The sequence below is a fragment of the Dunckerocampus dactyliophorus genome, chromosome 2 (genome assembly GCF_027744805.1).
Source record: "Dunckerocampus dactyliophorus isolate RoL2022-P2 chromosome 2, RoL_Ddac_1.1, whole genome shotgun sequence".
In the NCBI taxonomy this organism is placed as follows: Eukaryota; Metazoa; Chordata; class Actinopteri; order Syngnathiformes; family Syngnathidae; genus Dunckerocampus; species Dunckerocampus dactyliophorus.
In genome coordinates, this window is record NC_072820.1 from 18,955,928 (window position 1) to 18,974,691 (window position 18,764).

The following is an 18,764-nucleotide window of genomic DNA, read 5'->3' on the forward strand; positions in this document are numbered from 1 at the left end:
TAGTGTTGAAGAAACAAGGCCTTTGAAGACGTTATGATAGTTATTGGACTGCACTCTGCACCAATGACAACCGTGATTTTGTCCTGTGTCTTGACGGACAGCCAATCGGGTCCTCCAGCTCTGGGTTGCTGAAATTTTGTTTTGGGCCTGCCGCTTGACTTTTTTTGTTCCATAACCCTCAGGATGTTAAGAATTTTACAATGATTGTCTTAAACTTCGTCCAACCTTAGCAGCAATGGCACACTGGGAGAGGCCTTGCTTAAGCAGCTCAAAATCCAACTGCCTTTCAAAGAGAGAAAGCTTTTTTGCCTTTGCCATCAAGAGCTCATGACAGCATGAATACCTGACAGAAAATGACATTGAGGCACATTTTTTGCCAAATTTAAAGGCTGTGGTCTTAAACTTTTGATCACCTGATCAACAGCCTATTTCACTTTAATGGTTGTTTGCAATACATTGCCTACTCTATTTTTTTTTTCGTCCCACACCCATTTCTTTTTGCATTTTGAAGCTCTACTTAGAACCTCCTTAAGTTTCAACAGTGCAAAATGTAAGTTCTTGCAATTTTTCAACTGGTCTTAAAATTTTGATCAGCAGTGGGTACTGCATACACATTTGTAATTAAATACTGCTCTAGTTGACTTTTTATTCATGATTTGTTTGACTGCTGGAAGTGATGACACAAAAGGCCGTCTGATTCCCCCACCCCGGCAGTCTGTTCACATTGGGGGTGGCAATGACGTCACTAAACCGAGGCGTGTTCTGATCCAAAAAGTATGTCATATGTTTAGTCCTCTGTCTGTGACCTGCAGGCTCACATTTGTCTCATTTGGACCCCACAGGACACATTGAGGACATGATGTCATGCCACCTGGCTCGAACGTGTTGGTGAGTGATGTGATGCATGGGCCAGGTCATTATGAGTGGAGATGATGTGAACAAAAGGCCGAATTGTAGCATCCTGTAGCAGTTTGTTCTCAGGGATGCTGTGACAAAGATCGACCGAAGCGTTTCTGATCCTGTGGACATGTGGTGTGCAATCAGCAGGGCATGGTCAGCTGTCTGATTGTTTTTTTTCTTCTTCTTTTTAGCTTATACTGTTGTGATGGACTGGTCACGTGATCACAGCACCCTCTGTCCAGCAGGCTCCCCTCTGTAGATGTAGCAGATTTCTAAATAAAAAAATTACATCCGAAGTTTGTGTGGGTCTTTTTTCCATCCATCCATTTTTAAACTAAAGACCGACTGAGTGAATAAAACTACAGTTGTGACATTTTTAAAGCTGCACCATGTCAACATAAATATTTACTTTGTCACGCTTTACACAATGTGTTACAATGTACATCAAATAAAACAAACACTTGAGTTAAGCCGTATTTTAGCGATGGAAAAATCTGACACTGCATGCATGTTCGATTTTGAGAGGCTGCGGGGACATCCTTAAAAATGCTTTTTTTTCATGGGATGTTGGGTGTATTTTTTCCTATAAATGTAAGGTAGATTACTACTTCCTCTTCAATTTTGTATCGGAGTGTTGGACCACATCGACTCATACGAATGCTTCGAATATTAAGTCCAACGTTAAGCCTTTCAAACTCGTGAATCGGAGCTTCAGGACAAGATACAAGGTATTGAAGCGTGAGTTTCTATCTGAGGATATGGGAGTCTAAATAACCAAACCAAAGAATATGAACCGGTGAGATTTATTCCTGACAAAAAGATCTACTACAGACGTCCGGGCCTATAACAGTCCCTGTATGCCTACTACTAAGCGGGTCTTACAACAGCGCAGCTGGAATAAGCACCCTTTCTTTCCCTGCCCGGCATTCTATACATTTTGAGATTGTGTGGGATGCAGGAAGTCTGGCGATCGTGGACCAATCAGCTCGTGCAGGGGGCTGTTGACGTCGACCAATCAGCTCTTGCAGGAAGTCGGCGACCAATCTTGGAGGGGGTTGGTGACATCGACCGTGACGTAGACCAATCAGCTCCTGCCATCGCCTCCTTTCATGCTGATTTATCTCCGTGTCTGCAGCGTCAATGTGGCGCCTGGATTCGAAAGCCCCGAGCACTTCCTACTTTGATAAGACAACAGAACAGACCTACACAAAAGGGGGGATGGTGTACCTGCAAGGCGACCACTACATCTCAATGCAGATACAAATTAACAATACAAAAGGAAGAAGAAGCCAGTGACGATACCAGAACAGACATGCACAACAGGGGGGATGGTGTACCTGCAAGGCGACCACTACGTCTCAATGCAGATACAAATTAACAGTACAAAAGGAAGAAGAAGCAGGTGATACAACATTCATACACCTCCATTAGCAATGCAAGTCAACTAAATAATGCAACTACATGTGAACTAGGCACAATAAAAATAATCTACCACTTCAGTATATAGGATATTAATTCACTTTAATATCTATCAACGTTAAGCCTTTCAAACTCGTGAATCGGAGCTTCAGGACAAGATACAAGGTATATAGGATATTAATTCACTTTAATATCTATCTGCAGATGAAATTTAATTAAAATCTGATGTTGTGAAATGTTTTTTTTATCCGGAATTACTACATGTCGCCTTTGCACTGTCCTATTTTCAATATAGATGCCTTGATTGTAAATATAAAGGCAAATACAGTATGGATAATTCGATGCTAAATTTCATGATAAAATCGTGCTAAAAAAACATTGATTTTCTCAAATATGGAGTGGATGGTGGATTTTCTACATTCCTGTCATTGATGATAGCTAGGTATTTCTTGTGGTTAGTGTGGGGTGAAAACGAACAGCGTGCTGCTGCACGGCAGCGTGAGGCATATACATGGAAAATATGACAATTGATTTATTCTTTTTTTGATCAAAAAACGTAAATGGCTAACGACTTTTAAAACAGATTTTCACAGCCTAAGTTGTTATATATTTTGCAAGTACTATTGTACTTGCCAAGGTCCGTGGGTCGATCACAGTTTTTGTCTTGACTCAATGTTAAAGCAATGGGAACCAAAGGCACTATTTTCCGGTATAAAATCTGCTGTAACTTCTTTAATATTTGTGGTAGAGAAGTGAAGGAGGTATGACATTTCGGTTGACGTCATGCTTTATCAGATATAATTAATCACAGTCTTTATATTTACATATTTAAACATATTCTAACATTGCTAGGGAAAGGGGAGGGAAAAACTGCTCACGTGAGTACAGTACATTGGAATCCAGGCACGGTCAGGTGCAAAATTGACGTCACTTCCGTCGATACGTCACCATTATTAAATATGGCGGCGTCATGGGTACACCGTGGCTTCCTACATGTCAGTAGGTTTTTGTCTTCTGTGACCTTCACTCGACTGCACAGGTGAGACTTGATTGAAAATGCATCGTCAAATACGCGAATGTAATTCGTCGTTGCCCAAATGACGTCACGTTGATCTTTAGGGTAATTGAGCTTCAGATGACTGCGATTGGCTGGCGACCAGTCCAGGGTGTACCCCGCCTGTTGCCCAAAGTCAGCTGGGATAGGCTCCAGCATACCCCCGCAACAGTAATGAGGAGACGCGGCATAGAAAATGGATGGATGGAGCTTCAGATGAGCAGTGCTGCTACGCCTTCGGCAGCAAAGCACCCGGGAGGTTGGGCGAAGGTTGCTTGGAGAGGAGGAGCCATGTGCGCAATGGCAGGTACGTGACGTTAAACGTGCCACCATCGACAATTTTACTTATTTAACGGGCAGACCTGCTGCTCAGCGTTGTCATTCTTGAGTTCGAGTGAAGATGCTCAGGTGAAAGAAGACGAGATGATTCTACTGCTGAAGAAAGCCAAGGTACTGCACGACCACATTGTCACTTTGACATACCGTGTCACGCGACCTACAGTTGTCATGTGAACACACCTGCAGCTCAGCATCCTACGGGGTCAGCTGGAGGCTGCGTCTGCTTTTCTGCATGCCGCCGTCGCGCTGGCTCACCAGACGCACAACCATCAGGCTGTGGTGTATGCATACAGCCAGGTAGTCTCGCACGTCGTCAGCTATCTGCAACGTTTGACCTGTCATTGTTTACTCAGATGGCCAACCTAGCTTACATCCAAGGTCAGCTGGACCACGTGAGTATCATTCGCCACGTGGCAGTGCTGTTACGTTCACATGATGGTGGCATCCTGACTCTTGGTGTTCAAAGGCTGAGAAACTTTTCAAGGCGGCCATGAGCTTCATGCTGGCAGGCGGGATGCAGCAGGTCAGTGCCATCACCCCTTGCCGTACTTCCATCGCACGAGAGCACACGCACACCAGCTTACCTTTTTCAGGATGACAACGCCTTCATTGAGATGTCCCTCAAACTCGCCACCATATATGCGGAACAGAACAAGTAAGACCTTGCGTTGTTCACAAAGCTCAGGTCACTGTCTTACTGTGTGTGTGTGTGTGTGTGTGTGTGTGTGAGGGTGGAGCTTGCTGAGCATGGTTTCAGGTTCTGTTTAGAAACTCTGGAGGTCAAAGTGCAACAGCTCCAAGAGACGCTAAAAGATCAATGGACAGGTGAGAGGTGTGAAATGTGCAATAAAATACTGTTAATGACCGCAATTAACCTTAATGTGTCCAGACGAGCTGGAGGCTCTGAGGAAGGACACTCGCCTGCTGCTTGGTCTGTGTTTGGACTCTCATGCTCGGTACAGAGTGGCCACGCTACACCTGAAGCAGGCCGCCGCTGACTACGAGAAGGCTCTGAGCATCTGCTGCCAGGAGCAGGGGGAATCCCACCCCCAGGTGAGTCCAACAAAGCTGCGAGCACGTTGGCCAGACTCTCTCACAATCTGTGTCCTTGCCAGACTCTGGTCCTGATGAGTGACCTGGCCACCATCTTGGATATGCAGGGTCACCATGACAATGCCCTGACATTGATCCGGCAGGCAGTAGATCTGGGTCGCTCCTCGGCACACCCAGAGTTACATGTCCTCCTGGGGAACATGGCTGGCATCCTACTGCACACAGGTCAGGGGGTCCGTGGTCACTCGCTGATCTGTTGGGGTTCTTGTGGGTGTTGATGGCTAACTTTATGTCCTCAGGTCAGTTGGACGAGGCCATCCGATTGTATGGGGAGGCTTTGAGTCTGGCCCAGCAAGCTGGAGATCAGGAGGCCATGGAGCGCATTAGAGAGGGGCTGACTGAAGTGAGAAAAAGGAGGGAGGATGAGTGATGCTGGGCCGGTCTCTGATTGGCTGACCATGTCTAGACAAGTGTGGTTTTAAAAGTATTTGTGCATGTTGTTGAATAAATAAAGTAGTTCAAAGTTGAACTTTTATTAATCAGAAACCAAGCATTTGTTGTCTTAATAACCTCTGTAGCCTCCTCGGGCCCCGCCCCGACCTGCTCTGTACCCAGCCCCTCCATATCCGCCTCGTCCGCCCCCTCCATATCCGCCCCCTCCATATCCGCCTTGTCCACCACCTCCATATCCGCCTCGTCCGCCCCCTCCATATCCGCCTCCCCCGTATCCTCCTCGCCCGCCTCGATAACCCCCGCCTCCGTAGCCACCGCCTCCCCCCCGGTAGCCACCACCCCCTCTGTAGCCGCCTCCTCCCTGGAAACCTCTTCCGCCTCCTCCCTGGAAACCTCTTCCGCCTCCTCCGTCGAAGCGGCCCATTTTGGGCGGTCGGGGACCATCACCCATCCTGCATACAGTAGAGAGACCACTGTTAGATCTCAGCATTGTCATGGTAACAGCCTGTCAACCGCGACTGGTGTGGCTATGACACCAAGGTCACCTCTGGTTGCCGGCCGCCAAGTTTATTCCGGCGGCGGATGGTTTGGAAACGTGTCGGATGAGGTTGAGGAGTCGTTGGTTGGTCTGATCCAGCTGAGAGATGTAGTTGGGATCTTTGGTCACTTCCACCACCAGAGCCTCCAGTGCTGCCCTGAGAGCTAGGACATTGCCTGCTGCCTCATGAGAGACCCGCAGCTTGATCCTGCACACAACCATTTTACATGACCCACGAGTTGTCAGCTTGACGCAGAGTGGATTCTCACCAGTCGTCCAGCTCGACCACGTCGCCGTCAGAGGTGACCTTCTTGCTGGCAAAGAGCAAAAGCTGCAGCGGACTGACGAGCGTCATCCCTTTGGCCGAGATGGCTCGTGTCCGAATCTGCAAGCAACACGGAAAACATGTCACACGTGCCGCTTGCCTGCCACCAAACAGAGTTCAAACCCAATGCTAATGCAAACGGCTAGTCCTGGTGAGCTGCCACCTTCATGCTAAGGTTAACTACTAAATCGCTAGCCTGATGGTGGTGGTTACTGTCACGCAATTCTGCATCTATTGTTCGGGAGGCTTTACCTTCTCGCTGAAGACGAAGAATGGCGAAGGGTAGGCCAAGTCGTGGTTACTGAAGGGGCAATTGACGGATGATTTGTGGATGAGGGCGTTGCGGCCCTCCGTTGTCAGGATCTTCCTCTTCTCCTTGTGGAAGCATACGTTGGGATAGGAGCCGTACGTCAGTAAGGACACCACCACATCCAAATTGTTGTCCGGTCCCACTGTGTTGAACATCTGGGTCATCAAAGTGTCTGGCGGGACGCAAGAACAACACAGTGGTGGTAAGCCTGCAGTACATACCACCAGAGATTGGCACAATCATTAGGTACCTTCAGGAAATTCAGAGTTGACCAGAATCTCCTTTAGCTGGACTTTGGCTTCCCAGGTCATCCTCAGGGTGGCCATGTTGAGACGTTTGTGTTCACAGAACTGACTCTCAGCTTCCTCGCCATTTATTCTGAAATCAACCACATCAGAGCAAGAATTACTTTTGCAACAACACATCAGTAGGGTAAAACTAACCTGTCTCACAACAAAGCAGTGGGGGCAATGAAAATGCTCTCAATGTGCGACTGCTAGTGACATTACACCCACCTGACGTCGTCCCACGCCTGGAAGACTGACAACAGCGCCACATGGTCTGAGAAGCGGCTGCCTGCAAAGTTCCTGTGGACAAAGCCCAAACGTTTGCCCTCGTTGATGAAGGGTTCCGGGAAGCAAGAAGCGGCAGCGATGGTGCACATGGCGTCTCCAACACTAGAGGGTGACACACGCACATGAGGCCACACAGCAAAATCAGCAGCTGGCCAAGAGAAAGTGAAAGAAACTGACTGAAAAATGCAGCCCATGATTATCATCTTCCCCAGACGAGGCTCGATGGGCAGCCGGGCTAGGATTCGACCCAGTGGAGTCAGCTCATCATTCGAGTCCAGTGCGTCCAGTTCTGTGTGCAAACAAAGTGGTTCAGACTATACCGATTCTATCACTTGAACTGTGTGTGTGTGTGTGTGTGTCTGTGAGTGAGAGAGAGACCTCTAAGAGTGTGTTCAGCCTCAATGACCGCATCCAGTGGCGGTGGTTCGATGGCTTTAGATAGAAAGTGTCCGATGGCTCCAAGCCTCAGCAGCTTGATACTCAGAGCGACTTCATGCAGTGGTGTCCGAAAAATCTCAGGAGTCATGTGAGTCTCCAGTCTGTGCACACACATATGCACAAGCACACAGGAGCAGGAGATGAGATTCTATGAGGTGCGTGGGTGGGTGGGCTTGAGGGGATCATACCGGTCAAATCGTCCGCGACTGCAGAGGTGGAAGCAGAATCCGGGTCGAACTCGGCCTGCGCGGCCTTTTCTCTGCTCCAGGTTGGTCTTGGAGGCCCACACGGTGGCATAGTTGGTCATGTTGTTGTGCGATGTGAACAACTTCACCTTCTGTCTACACAGCAAGCACACCATAAGAACATGGAGCGCAATAGAGCAACATCGTGACAGAACCTACTTGCAGGAGTCGATGACATAGACCACATCATTGATTGTGATGCTGGTCTCTGCGATGTTGGTGGACAAGATCACCTGCAACAAGGTCACAGAGGATTGTCACATTAAGTTGCGTTTCCGTGACAATAGCAGCACTCACCTTGTGCATGTTGTCTGGGACGGGTTCAAACACCAGCCTCTGTTCTTCTCGTGGTATCTGGGAGTGTAATGGGAGAATCCGGTACCGGCTACTTCCTGGAAACCAAGCGCAAGCTCAGTCCTCATTGTACATGTGTGAACAATGACACGGTCGCATACCAAAGTGGGGATTGCACTCCAGGTGGCGCTGCATGGCGTAGATGAGGTTCCACCCCGGAAGGAAGATGAGCACGGCTCCGGACACCTGCAGAGTCTCGATGTACTTGAGAAGAGCTTCGACCAGCTCAAAGGACATCTCCTTCTCGTTCATCAGCGCCATGGAACGCTTGGTCTCCTCCGAATAGTCGGGCCCACACATCAAGTTACAGTTGGTCTGTGCAGAAACGTGTCAGCTCCAAAGTGACAAGCTAGCCGTGATTGGACGCACTTGGACTTACATCGTCCTCCCCTCCTCCCTCCTCGTCTTTGTCTTTCCTCTTGCGGTCAGGTGGTGGGGGCATGAAGTTTGTCATCTGGATGCAATCCTCCAGGAAATACTCTGTACCGGAGCAACACCAAAATGTCAAAGAAAGAACCTTATTGTCTAAAGCAGTGGTCACCAACCTTTTTGAGGCTAAGATCCCTGGTCTCGGCCGTGAACTTGCGCAAGATTTATTTTGTACAAAGTAAAGTAAAAAGTAATACATATTTAAAGCTTTGTTTTTAAATACAGCTTTGTGTTATTTTTTTGCGTTATAAAGCTTTGTTATTATTGGTTGTGGAACTCAACATTTCAGTCTCTTCTCATTGTGCTTTTTGCTCTATTTTTACCATTTTTGCTGTTTTTTTAAAAATGTTATTTGGTTTCTGAAGTGATGCAATGACAAATAAGCCACGGGCTGTGGATGGCCCCCAATCCCTACTTTTGTGGATCTTTGTCGGTGTCTGCTCTATGAGCAAAACTACAACTCGGCTTGTTGTATTTTCACGATCGACCTGCAAAGTCCCAAAGATCGACTAGTAGCTCGCGATCGACGGGTTGGTGACCCCTGGTCGAAAGGCTGGGCGAGGGGTGCGGGGCAGTGTGGGTCACGCTACCTTGGACGGAGAAGGTGCGTCCAAAAACCTCAATGATGGGACAGTTGAAGAAGTAGTCTCGGAACATGCTGGTGTCGATGGTGGCTGACATGAGGATGATGCGGACGTCTGGGAAAGCCTGAACTACGTCTCTGAGGACGACCATCAGGAAGTCTGTCTGCGAGTATACACAGTGTCAAAGGTCATCCAGGTGTGTGGTCGGTGGAGGGTGGAGGTGAAGACAAGCTCACGTTGATGTCTCTTTCATGGATCTCGTCCACAATAACGTGACTGATGCCTCGGATTCCCGCTTCCAATTTTCGTAGGAGCACACCTGGAGAAGAAAGCAGTGTGTTGGCGACATCAAAGCTGAGCTTGCATCTCCAAACATACCGATGGTGCAGAAGAGGATGCTGCCGTGAGGCCGAGGGAGGATGGACTCGAAGCGGACGCTGTAGCCACAGCTCTTCCCCAAATCTTCCCCTCTCTCCATGGCCACGCGCTCGGCCACAGACACGGCGCTGATGCGTCTGGGCTGAAAAAGACGAGAAAGAGGCATGACTGCTCATTCAGCAGCTCACCCACAAGGTCCAGCGTTACCTGTGTGACCACAATGTTGCAGTCGGACGCTCGGCCCGCCTTGATGAAGCGATCAAGGATGTACTGAGGGACCTGCGTGGTCTTCCCACAGCCAGTTGCTCCTCTGATGATCACCACCGGGTTCCTGTCCACCGCTGCCATGATCTCATCCTCAAACTGTTTGACGGGCAGCTGGTTGCGATCCATCAGCATCTGCACAAAACACACTGACTCGTCCATGTGTCCCAATCACATGTCAAAAAGCCAAAAAGGCCCACTGACCTTCTGCAGGTTGTCATCATGTTGCAGCTGATGCATCAGCTCTTCATGTAGGTCTTTGCTGATCTGCTCCGGAGTGCACTGGTCCGATTGGTGTGAATGAGACAAACAGAAAAAGACATTAGTGACTAAACAAGTTAGCATACACTGCGTTCCAAATTATTATGCAAATGATATTTTTCTCAGATTTTGCTAGTCACTATAAATTACAGCCATCATAACTTTCAGGCCTTTACAGTACAATTGGAATGTTATTTAACAAACCTCCCAATTAAACAGTATTAAAAAAAAATAATAATTTTAAATCAAAGCATTTCACTAGTTGTTAGGCCAAGTTACAGTTATATGTTAACATAAGATCCCTTCTTTGATATAACCTTCACAATTCTTACATTGAACTTGTGTGTTTTGGGAGCGTTTCTGCTTGAATTTCTTTGCAAGGTGTCATAATAGCCACCCAGAGCTGCCGCTCTCCCAATGATTCTGATCCAAAACATGACTCAGCCACCTCCTTGACATCACACGCTTGTCGAGATATGCTGGCCAAACAATACTTCATCCATCCGGACCACCCAAGGTTGCATGGCCCTGATCAGTAAACAAGATTGTCTGAAAAAAAATCTTCATGTATTTATTGGCGTACTGCAAGTACTCTCTTGATTCGATACATTTGTCTGGCAGAAACCTCTCATTATGTCTTTATCAGCAGAATCCCGGCTGTCTGAATCAGCCACAAACGTATTCACCGTATAATGATCACACTTAGATTTTTGTGAATTGTTGAATGGTTTTGCAATTGCAATATTTGACACTTTTTTTGTCAGCATAGAGATACTTTGTCTTTCCCATATTGCTTGCTTAATAATGTGGACATCATTTTTATGTAATTTTCTTTTAATTGGGCTCACCTGGCAAAATAATGATGACAGTTGTCCGAGATTGATATCAGTAATCCAAAGAGCCCCAAAACACAGTGCCATCCATGAGTCTCATTGAAAACCAAAACATTTTTATGATACTTAAATCCTGTTTGCATAATAATTTGTAACACAGTGTATTAACCAACAGCGTACACTCCAACAAGGAGGCAGGAGAGTAGAACGTCCTTCAGAACAATACTAACAATGTCAGCGCCTACAGAAGCCAAACAATACGTAAAAGAACATGCAGGACTCACAAAGGCCAGTGGCCCATCGTCGATGTTGCTGCTTGTCCACGGGTTCCAGTTGACCTGTGGTGGCGACCACGGCACCACACCGGCGCCGCTCTGCCGCTGAGAGGGCTCGAATGTCCCCATCTTCATTTGAACCAAAGACACGGTGCCACTGGGGTCTGCAGGCTGGACAAGAAGTTAACTGTCAGTTATGTGGTTTCAACTGAAGCTGAAACAGGGTGGGGGTATCAGATGACTCACAGGTGGGGGTATCTGGACTCCGAGCTCTTGGACGACCCCGCTAAGCTGCTGCTGAAGTTCTGGAGACACGAACACGTCAAACACATCCAGCTGGTGACAGAAAAAAGCAAGGTGAGACAAGGTTGACCATAGGGGGTCAGGGGTCTTGTGGTCGTACAGTTTCTCCTTCCTTCTTCTTGGTGATTCCAGAGAAAGCCTCAATGACTCCCAGGTGGTACAGCTGGCGAACCAGAGACAGGGCGCATGACTGGGCCGCTAGCTTCTTGTTGGAGCCATGCTCTCGAGCAGTCACATCTGCAAGGGGGCGAAGCAACGGGTCATCTTTATGACCTTGACATCACAACATCCAGAGTGCGTTAAAGTGATGCACGTCTTACGTCGGCCCAGATGTCTGACGAACAGCTGCATCTCAGCGATGAAGCTCCTGCGCACACGCACACGCACACACACGCGCACACACACACCCACACCCACACACACACAGGAGCATGCTCACACACAGCTTTAGCAAACATGTCAGCGAGCTGTCCTCAGCTCAGGTAGTCAACTCACCTGACTTCTGTGTGTTTTTCCGCCAGATTTTAAAAAGCAGTGTTCATTTGAGCGGTGAGGAGTGGGGGGAGGGGTCGCCCAGCTACTTCGTGGTCTGTGGGGACAGCAACACCAGAACTCACAAGCAGACTCCAAAGCAAGCGGGCTGAACCATGAGACTACTTTAGCACATCTAAAGCTTATCTCATGTCTTCCTTCCGTGTGAGTTCTGATGCCCCGCCCCCACAGGACACTTCCTGTCTGCCTCGCTGCATCTCTCGAGGTCAAAGCGAACCTTGCAAACTTTCAGACCTCTGTGACCTCATAGCAATCCAGCAGAAAAACACACAGAAGCTAGCAAGCGGTCAAGGCTCTCCAGAACCAGACGGACAGCATCAGCCAAGTTGTGGAGCAGAACCAGGGGGTCGTCTTGGTCTTACAAAAGCCATTCACCACCCCTTGGTTCAGTAAAATACTTAATTGCTGCTCGTCTGTTCTGGACTTAATTCAGAACATCATGATGCAGACCTGTTGTGGTCCGGCCCAACTTGGCTATATTTATACTCGGCGCTGGTTTTCTCCTTCTGGAAAAACTGGTTCAGACGGGCCTTGGCGTTCTCCAGTGTCCAGTTACCATGGAGACTTGCGTTCAGGTCCACCTCCTCTGACTCCAGAGTCTGCAGGGGATCAAAGAGGTCAGGTCAGTCGTAGATGTCCATGCAGGACTTGAGTGGCATCCTACCGCCTGAGCTTCCTGTTCGTCTCGCTTGGCGTAGTATTCCTTCAAGTTGGCACCTCGCTCCCACTGAGCACCTCCTCCAAGGCAGACCTGTTCAGTCACGCCTGGAACCACACCAGCATTGGACTCTTCTACAACACACAAGAAAAGTGTTGGCCACTCGCTCATTCAGACTCCAGAAGGTCACATGGTCAGTGTTTTTCCTTGTGACGACCCCCCCCCCCCAAGCTAGTGGTCAGTCCTGACAATAACATCGCCCCACTGCTCATTGCAAAGGTCACGTGCCCACATTACCTTGCTCCGCCTTGACCACCAGGTGAGGAGGCAGAGGACCACCGCATGGCAGATTTCCAAATGGGACATTGGCTCCCCCTTCAGTCTGCTCGCGAACACCCACATGATCAACCACACCCACCTGCTGAACAAACAAGACTTGAAGATCTGCGCACGTACGTATGATGCATTCTGTACAGCTGCGGTGACTCACGCCCACAGCCGGCACCTCAGCCGCATTCATTTCCCCAACTCGAACCAAGAAGTTGACAAAGTCTCGAGCAGCGTTAGTCTGAGCGTCCTTCTTGTTGGTGGAGTTACCCATGCCGGTGTAGTTGAAGCCATCCACTCGCACCTGCAGCACACACACTTATCACATACCTGTACAAAGTCAAGTGCAAGAGAAAGTTGTCTGGTTCATGACACTCGATGTGGTGTATGTACTTTATTGATTTATATTGAAAGATGTAAGGTGGAGTGCACAACTTGGCTGCAACCAGCAGAGGTGCTGTGGTCCCAAAAAAAACACAGTGTCCTCCAAGTATAGGAAAAGTCAGGTACATTTCTTTATTTTTTCTGTAGACTGAAAACATTGCTGAAGACATCAAAAGACCAATACAAGACCCAAGAGCAACATTTCAGCTTTTATTTTGGGGTATTTATATCTGATCGAATGCACAGCTTAGAAAATATCACCTTTTGTTTGAACCCATCCTATTTCTCATGTGATCAGCGTGACTGCTTGTTTTTCACCCATAAACAGCCCTCTGGTTTTCATGTTGTTTTTGCCTGTAGATGCAGTATAACCAAAACCTACCTACCCAATCTGAAACGGAGTGTAGACATCAGTGCTATTACAACCAATCCAGATGTAAATACCTGGAAATAAAAGCTGAAATGTTGCTCTCGGACCTCATAATCATCTTTTGATGTCAAACAAAAATAAAGAAATTGACCTCACAGTTTGACTACTTCTGGAGGGCACTGTATGATGTCAGCTATTATCCTGATCAATCTGTACAGGTAAATATGTAGGAACTTCAATAATCAATTCTGAATTGGTGAAAGATTAACACACACCTCACACAGGAATCTGTTTTTGTTGCCTGCAGCTCGGATGTCGTAGTTTGGGGTCAACTTTTTCTTCCCGCACCAAGCATACAGGAAGTTCTTGATGTCCGCCATGGCAAAGAAAAGACCACCTCTTCTCTTGTCTCCTTGTCTCCCAAACTTGACACTACAATGATTAGGAATGATTAGGAAACACTTACAGGGATTGGTTGCAACTTGCTCCAAATTACATACTTTGAAATAAGAACACCACCATCAGCTAGCATGTTACCAAAAACAGACTGTACAAAAATGTCCATATTTTTCAACATTGTATATGTTTCAATTACAAATTAAATTACTTAAAAATGGTAAGAAATGTTTTGTTCAGTCCAAAACAAATAAAGGCTGTCATTTACCGCGGTTCATAGGGTGTGCACAAACACAAAAGCAGTCTCAGCGACCAACAATGTGGAGTCATTGCATGATTATACATTCAATGATAGCTAACGTTAGTAGCTAAACTTTGTCAAACTGCTATTATCAGCTGACAACAAACATAACTAATGCGCGTGCGTGTTACGTCAAAGTGGGAAAGGGGCGCGATACATTGATTGCAAACGTTCGAATGTTGGCAACTGGAGGAACACACTGCATACCAAGGACACTAGACTTAAAACAGGACTGACCATTAGGCCGCAAATAAATGGAACAGAGTGTAGTACGCTATGGAGCGGCAAAGTCTGTCATGATGGTGCGCAAGAGAGGTGGGCGGTGCTAAGTGGACAATCGTGTACACTGTACAGTATTCACAAGCTCTGAGCTGAGTATAAAATAAAGTTATACTCCGTGCGTACACTTTGATAAAATGAATGAATGTTATTTACTGAACACAACACATCCTGGGAACGACACTTCCTCATTCTCCTTATAAGAACACGAGACGCATTCAGGGACACTCCGAAAATCACAAAAATGGCTTTATAATGTGTGTGTGTGTGTGTGTGTGTGTGTGTGTAAATAAACATGAAGTGGATAATCTTATCACTCACTTTCTCACTGAAAACAAGTACATTTACCTTAAATTACATGATGTCTTTGAAGGCAACCCCAACCCCCATTGTTCATAATAACATGCTTTCTCAAATGTTCTGCTACTATTAACAGAGACTAGTGTTAGACAAATACATTTTCAGACTTGTGTGGTATCTTTTAGCTTGATTGACATATTCAGTTTATTTGGAGCTGTTAATACAGTGTTCCCTCGCTAAGTCGCGGTTCAACTTTCGCGGACTTGCTGTTTCGTCCATTTTTGCAACTTTGCATGTTTTTTTTAACAGCGTATGAACGCGCATTGTATTCTGCGTCCTTGTGGTATATTAGAGCGATCTATCAGTGCTCTGTTGTATGTATTGTTATTGCATTTCCTACTGCGACCAGTAGAGGGGGTATATTCATGTGAGAGTTGAAGACTTGTGCAGCTGCAGGAAAGATGTCGCCCCTCCACCTCGTCTCAGTATGTGTACTGTATATGTGCCTGTACGAGCATATAAGGAACCCACAGTAGACAATAGTTGGTTAAATATAGAGCCACAACAGTCCTGATTGGCTAACGTAGAACCTACGCATTGTGTTCTGCATCATGATTGGCTGTAGACCATTGTAAATCAATCTCCTTCATGCCGTTTCCTGTTGTGGTCAATGGTCGCTATCAAACTAGCTAACCGGAAAATATGACAACAGGAGCAATATGTTTTATAGACTGCAGCCGAAAGGCGGCAGGACAAGTCATGGTCAGAGGAGTGAAATATGTGTGACTCACTTAATTTCTTGTGTCCAACCTAGTAGGTCGATCATTAACATTCAAACTACATTTAAACTTGGAGAGTTTTTAAACGAGAGAAATGTGACAAAATGTTAATGCCTGTCTGAGAAAAGTGTCACAGCCTTAAAACATATACCTGTATAATAATAGGGATGTCCCAATCCGATCTTCAGGATTGGGATCGGATGCTAATCTGGTGTATCCTCCGGATAATATCAGCTTCCGCCACAAGATATGGCTGATGCTCATGATTAATCATGATTAATTTAAACACTGATTAAATGTTTTAATCATTTGACAGCCCTACTAAAAATCGATTGTACTGCAGAAATATGACCTATATCTAGATGTCAATTAAAACCTGAGCAGCAGTTTGAAAAACTTTTTCCTTCTTTATTTTACTTTACATCTTTACAGTGTTACCAACGTGTAATCAACATAGAAAATAATCATATTATATGGATAATTAACTGGAAGTATTTACACAACGCAACATTTATTTCAGTAATGGCATTGTTCATACATTTGATAGACTATAGCCTAAATCATCATCATTACTGACTTGTCATGAATTCAACTAATGCTTGAATGCTATATTGTGTACAGTCCCAAACAATATACATTTTGTGAGTCTTGGACACTGTCCTGTTTATTTACAACCAGTGTTATAATCTCCAACAATTTTATGACACATACCTGTCTTTGTTTTTGTGGAAGTTGAAAAATTACAAATCTGGTCTATTAGAACAAATAATGCAGGCGTCACCGTTAGCCCTCCATGACCACTTGAGGTGCCTGCAAGCCTGCTTTTCATTCAGGTTTTCACTTAATGTGAGAACCCTAGAAAGAAATGCATTCTGAAATACAAAATGTGAGTTGTGGATACCAGCATTTTGTTAATGTTCTGGTATAACAAGCACATTAGGTTTGTTTGGGTTGAAAGAAGCTAAGAGAATTAATTTTACAAAAATTAGTAGCTCTTGGACATTTTCATTTTGTAAAAGTAGCCTTCCAAGAAAAAAAAACGTTGGAGACCACTGGATTAATGGCTGAGAAGTGTGCCGAGGACATGTTTACAATGCAATGTTTTCTATCATGGTGGCCAAACCCGCGCAGAGCATACAGTACTACGGACGTGGATGACAAATCACCACTTATGTTTAAGTCTATTGTTCTTGCTGCATACAGTTGCTTCAGTAACCAAATTGAACGGGATCGTTTAACAAACACAATAAAACAGTATCCGAGAACACATGCTAGGAAATCCTCAGTACTCTCTCATACAAACACGCATACACGTTGACAGGATTTTCACCGCAGTGCGAGGATTGGGACGTACCTATTTCTATCAGTGTCGCCCAGATGAAAACCACTTTTCAATCTTCCAATAAATGACCATAATGCATGTTAAAGCTGATTTAAAATGAACGTTGGCATGCCATTAGCCTTAATTTATGTCGTCACTCGCGACTTCCAATGATTTAAACACAAGCTAATCGAGCTAACGTTAGCCTTTTCATAGCGAGGCTCTTATTTTCAATTGCTACCCTTTTGTATCAGGCTTCCAACGCGAAACACCACCGGAGCAATTTAGCATAGCTGTGTTGTATCTGATACTCACGTTTAGTAGGTCTCAGCCGAGGAATAATCCAATTCTAAACGCTAGTGTTTGTCTTTCTTTGCTGCAATGGCGGCATGCCAGGCAGGCACCCATCTTGTTAGTACAACAGCGCCTCCTGGTGCTCCGGAGGAGTGAACGTAGCCACAGGAGCCTCCACACTGCTCACCTGGTCGTCTAGGTGAGCCCCTCCTCCCCTGACATCGTGTCCATGGGAATGGGAAACATGACCCCTCCTCTTGGTCACCTGAGCTGAGCAGCTGAATGTTTAATGGACTCACACAGCACCAGAACCTGGACCGGGACACACGCTCCACCAGCAGAACCTAGACAAAGCTGTAGCACACAGGTACGCCTCTTGTGTATTGTTCTCTTGTGGTCTGTTCTGTTTCATATGGCCTGGCCGTGGATTTCCAGGTGATGGTTGCAGGATGTCAGAAGGAAGGCAGCGAGCAATGTCAGCCTCAGGGGAGTCCCTGTACCTGCTCTTGGGTCTGGAGCCGGGGTGCAGCCATGATGACATCAAGAAATCGTACAGGTAAAAGCCCCATCCACTCATATGTGCCCAGCGGTTCAGGGTACCAGGTGTCTGTTGTGCGTCAGGAAGCTGGCATTGCGTTACCATCCGGACAAGAACCCAGACCACCCAGAGGCGGCAGAGAAATTTAAGGAGGTGAACAGTGCACATGCCGTCCTGTCTGACCCCACCAAGAGGAACATCTATGACTCTTACGGCTCTTTGGGGCTCTATGTGGCCCAGCAATTTGGAGAAGATAACGTCAACACCTACTTCATGCTGTCTACCTGGTGGGCCAAGGTGGGCGGGGCTTGGTCTTCAAGCACACGTGTGGTTGAAATGCAGACAGGAAGTGAAGCTGGCTGTGTTTCCGCTTCAGGGGCTGTTTGCACTCTGTGGCGTCCTGACTGGGTTTTACTGCTGCTGCTGCCTCTGCTGCTGCTGTAACTGCTGCTGTGGACAACTTAAAGCCACACCTCCCGACGAAGGGGCGGAACCGCAATATGTGTCCCCTGACGACCTGGAAGAGGAGACCAGTGACCAACCCAGCAACGGTGAGAAGGATGTCTGTCGCTTTAAACCTCTGGAGGCCCCAAGCACTTGTTTTAATGTTTACACACAAACAGGAAGTCGTTTTCAGGTATGGGCATGTGTGTTAGCAGATGTCGAGGCAACCGTCATTCATCAGCCAGTGAACGCCAGCGAGAAAACTCAGCTGATCTCTGATGGACGCCGCAGATATGGGGACACCTACACATGATGACGTCAGCACGCCTGTTACCGTGACGGCTGACTCACTCAGATTCTTTTTCTTCTTCTCACATGAAATAAAATGTCTTTAATGTGATGACACGTTGTTGGTGTTCAATAAACAAACCAGACTTGAGGGAGTCGACAGCAGGGGCGCCTTCTTCCGCTCACATTCAGTGCAGTGCCTC

At 46.6% G+C, this 18,764-nt stretch overlaps 3 protein-coding genes across 5 annotated transcripts; 2 read left to right on the plus strand and 1 right to left on the minus strand.

Moving 5' to 3' along the window:
* Positions 1–1,687: 1,687 nt before the first annotated feature.
* dhx9 (DEAH (Asp-Glu-Ala-His) box helicase 9) lies at positions 1,688–17,475 on the minus strand. Of its 2 annotated transcripts, none has more exons than XM_054769177.1 (28): positions 17,313–17,475; positions 13,897–14,053; positions 13,031–13,171; positions 12,838–12,958; positions 12,547–12,674; positions 12,333–12,481; positions 11,651–11,697; positions 11,431–11,567; positions 11,274–11,363; positions 11,037–11,198; positions 9,863–9,940; positions 9,602–9,793; positions 9,395–9,536; positions 9,253–9,335; positions 9,023–9,179; positions 8,383–8,483; positions 8,105–8,318; positions 7,947–8,041; positions 7,809–7,882; positions 7,593–7,745; positions 7,345–7,505; positions 7,144–7,255; positions 6,907–7,068; positions 6,642–6,769; positions 6,334–6,563; positions 6,026–6,141; positions 5,764–5,964; positions 1,688–5,670 (listed from the first exon to the last, which is right to left on the minus strand). In XM_054769177.1, the coding sequence occupies exons 2-28, from the start codon at positions 13,999–14,001 to the stop codon at positions 5,328–5,330; spliced, it is 3,822 nt and encodes a 1,273-aa protein (XP_054625152.1). In that variant the 5' UTR covers positions 14,002–14,053; positions 17,313–17,475; the 3' UTR covers positions 1,688–5,327. The 2 variants fall into 2 exon arrangements, with proteins under 2 accessions (XP_054625152.1, XP_054625151.1); XM_054769176.1 differs by having other exon boundaries at positions 12,838–12,961.
* ttc19 (tetratricopeptide repeat domain 19) lies at positions 3,268–5,391 on the plus strand. 2 transcript variants are annotated; one of them, XM_054769196.1, is made up of 11 exons: positions 3,268–3,358; positions 3,439–3,680; positions 3,747–3,823; positions 3,899–4,012; positions 4,066–4,104; positions 4,179–4,235; positions 4,306–4,367; positions 4,443–4,537; positions 4,602–4,765; positions 4,828–4,990; positions 5,065–5,391. In XM_054769196.1, the coding sequence occupies exons 1-11, from the start codon at positions 3,279–3,281 to the stop codon at positions 5,193–5,195; spliced, it is 1,224 nt and encodes a 407-aa protein (XP_054625171.1). In that variant the 5' UTR covers positions 3,268–3,278; the 3' UTR covers positions 5,196–5,391. The 2 variants fall into 2 exon arrangements, with proteins under 2 accessions (XP_054625171.1, XP_054625172.1); XM_054769197.1 differs by having other exon boundaries at positions 3,899–4,009; positions 5,065–5,388.
* On the plus strand, positions 17,329–18,625 carry LOC129177757 (dnaJ homolog subfamily C member 5-like). The gene is made up of 5 exons (XM_054769204.1): positions 17,329–17,658; positions 17,727–17,847; positions 17,913–18,126; positions 18,206–18,380; positions 18,489–18,625. Exons 2-5 carry the CDS (start codon positions 17,741–17,743, stop codon positions 18,584–18,586), a joined length of 594 nt encoding a protein of 197 aa, XP_054625179.1. The 5' UTR covers positions 17,329–17,658; positions 17,727–17,740; the 3' UTR covers positions 18,587–18,625.
* The last annotated feature ends 139 nt before the right edge of the window (positions 18,626–18,764 follow it).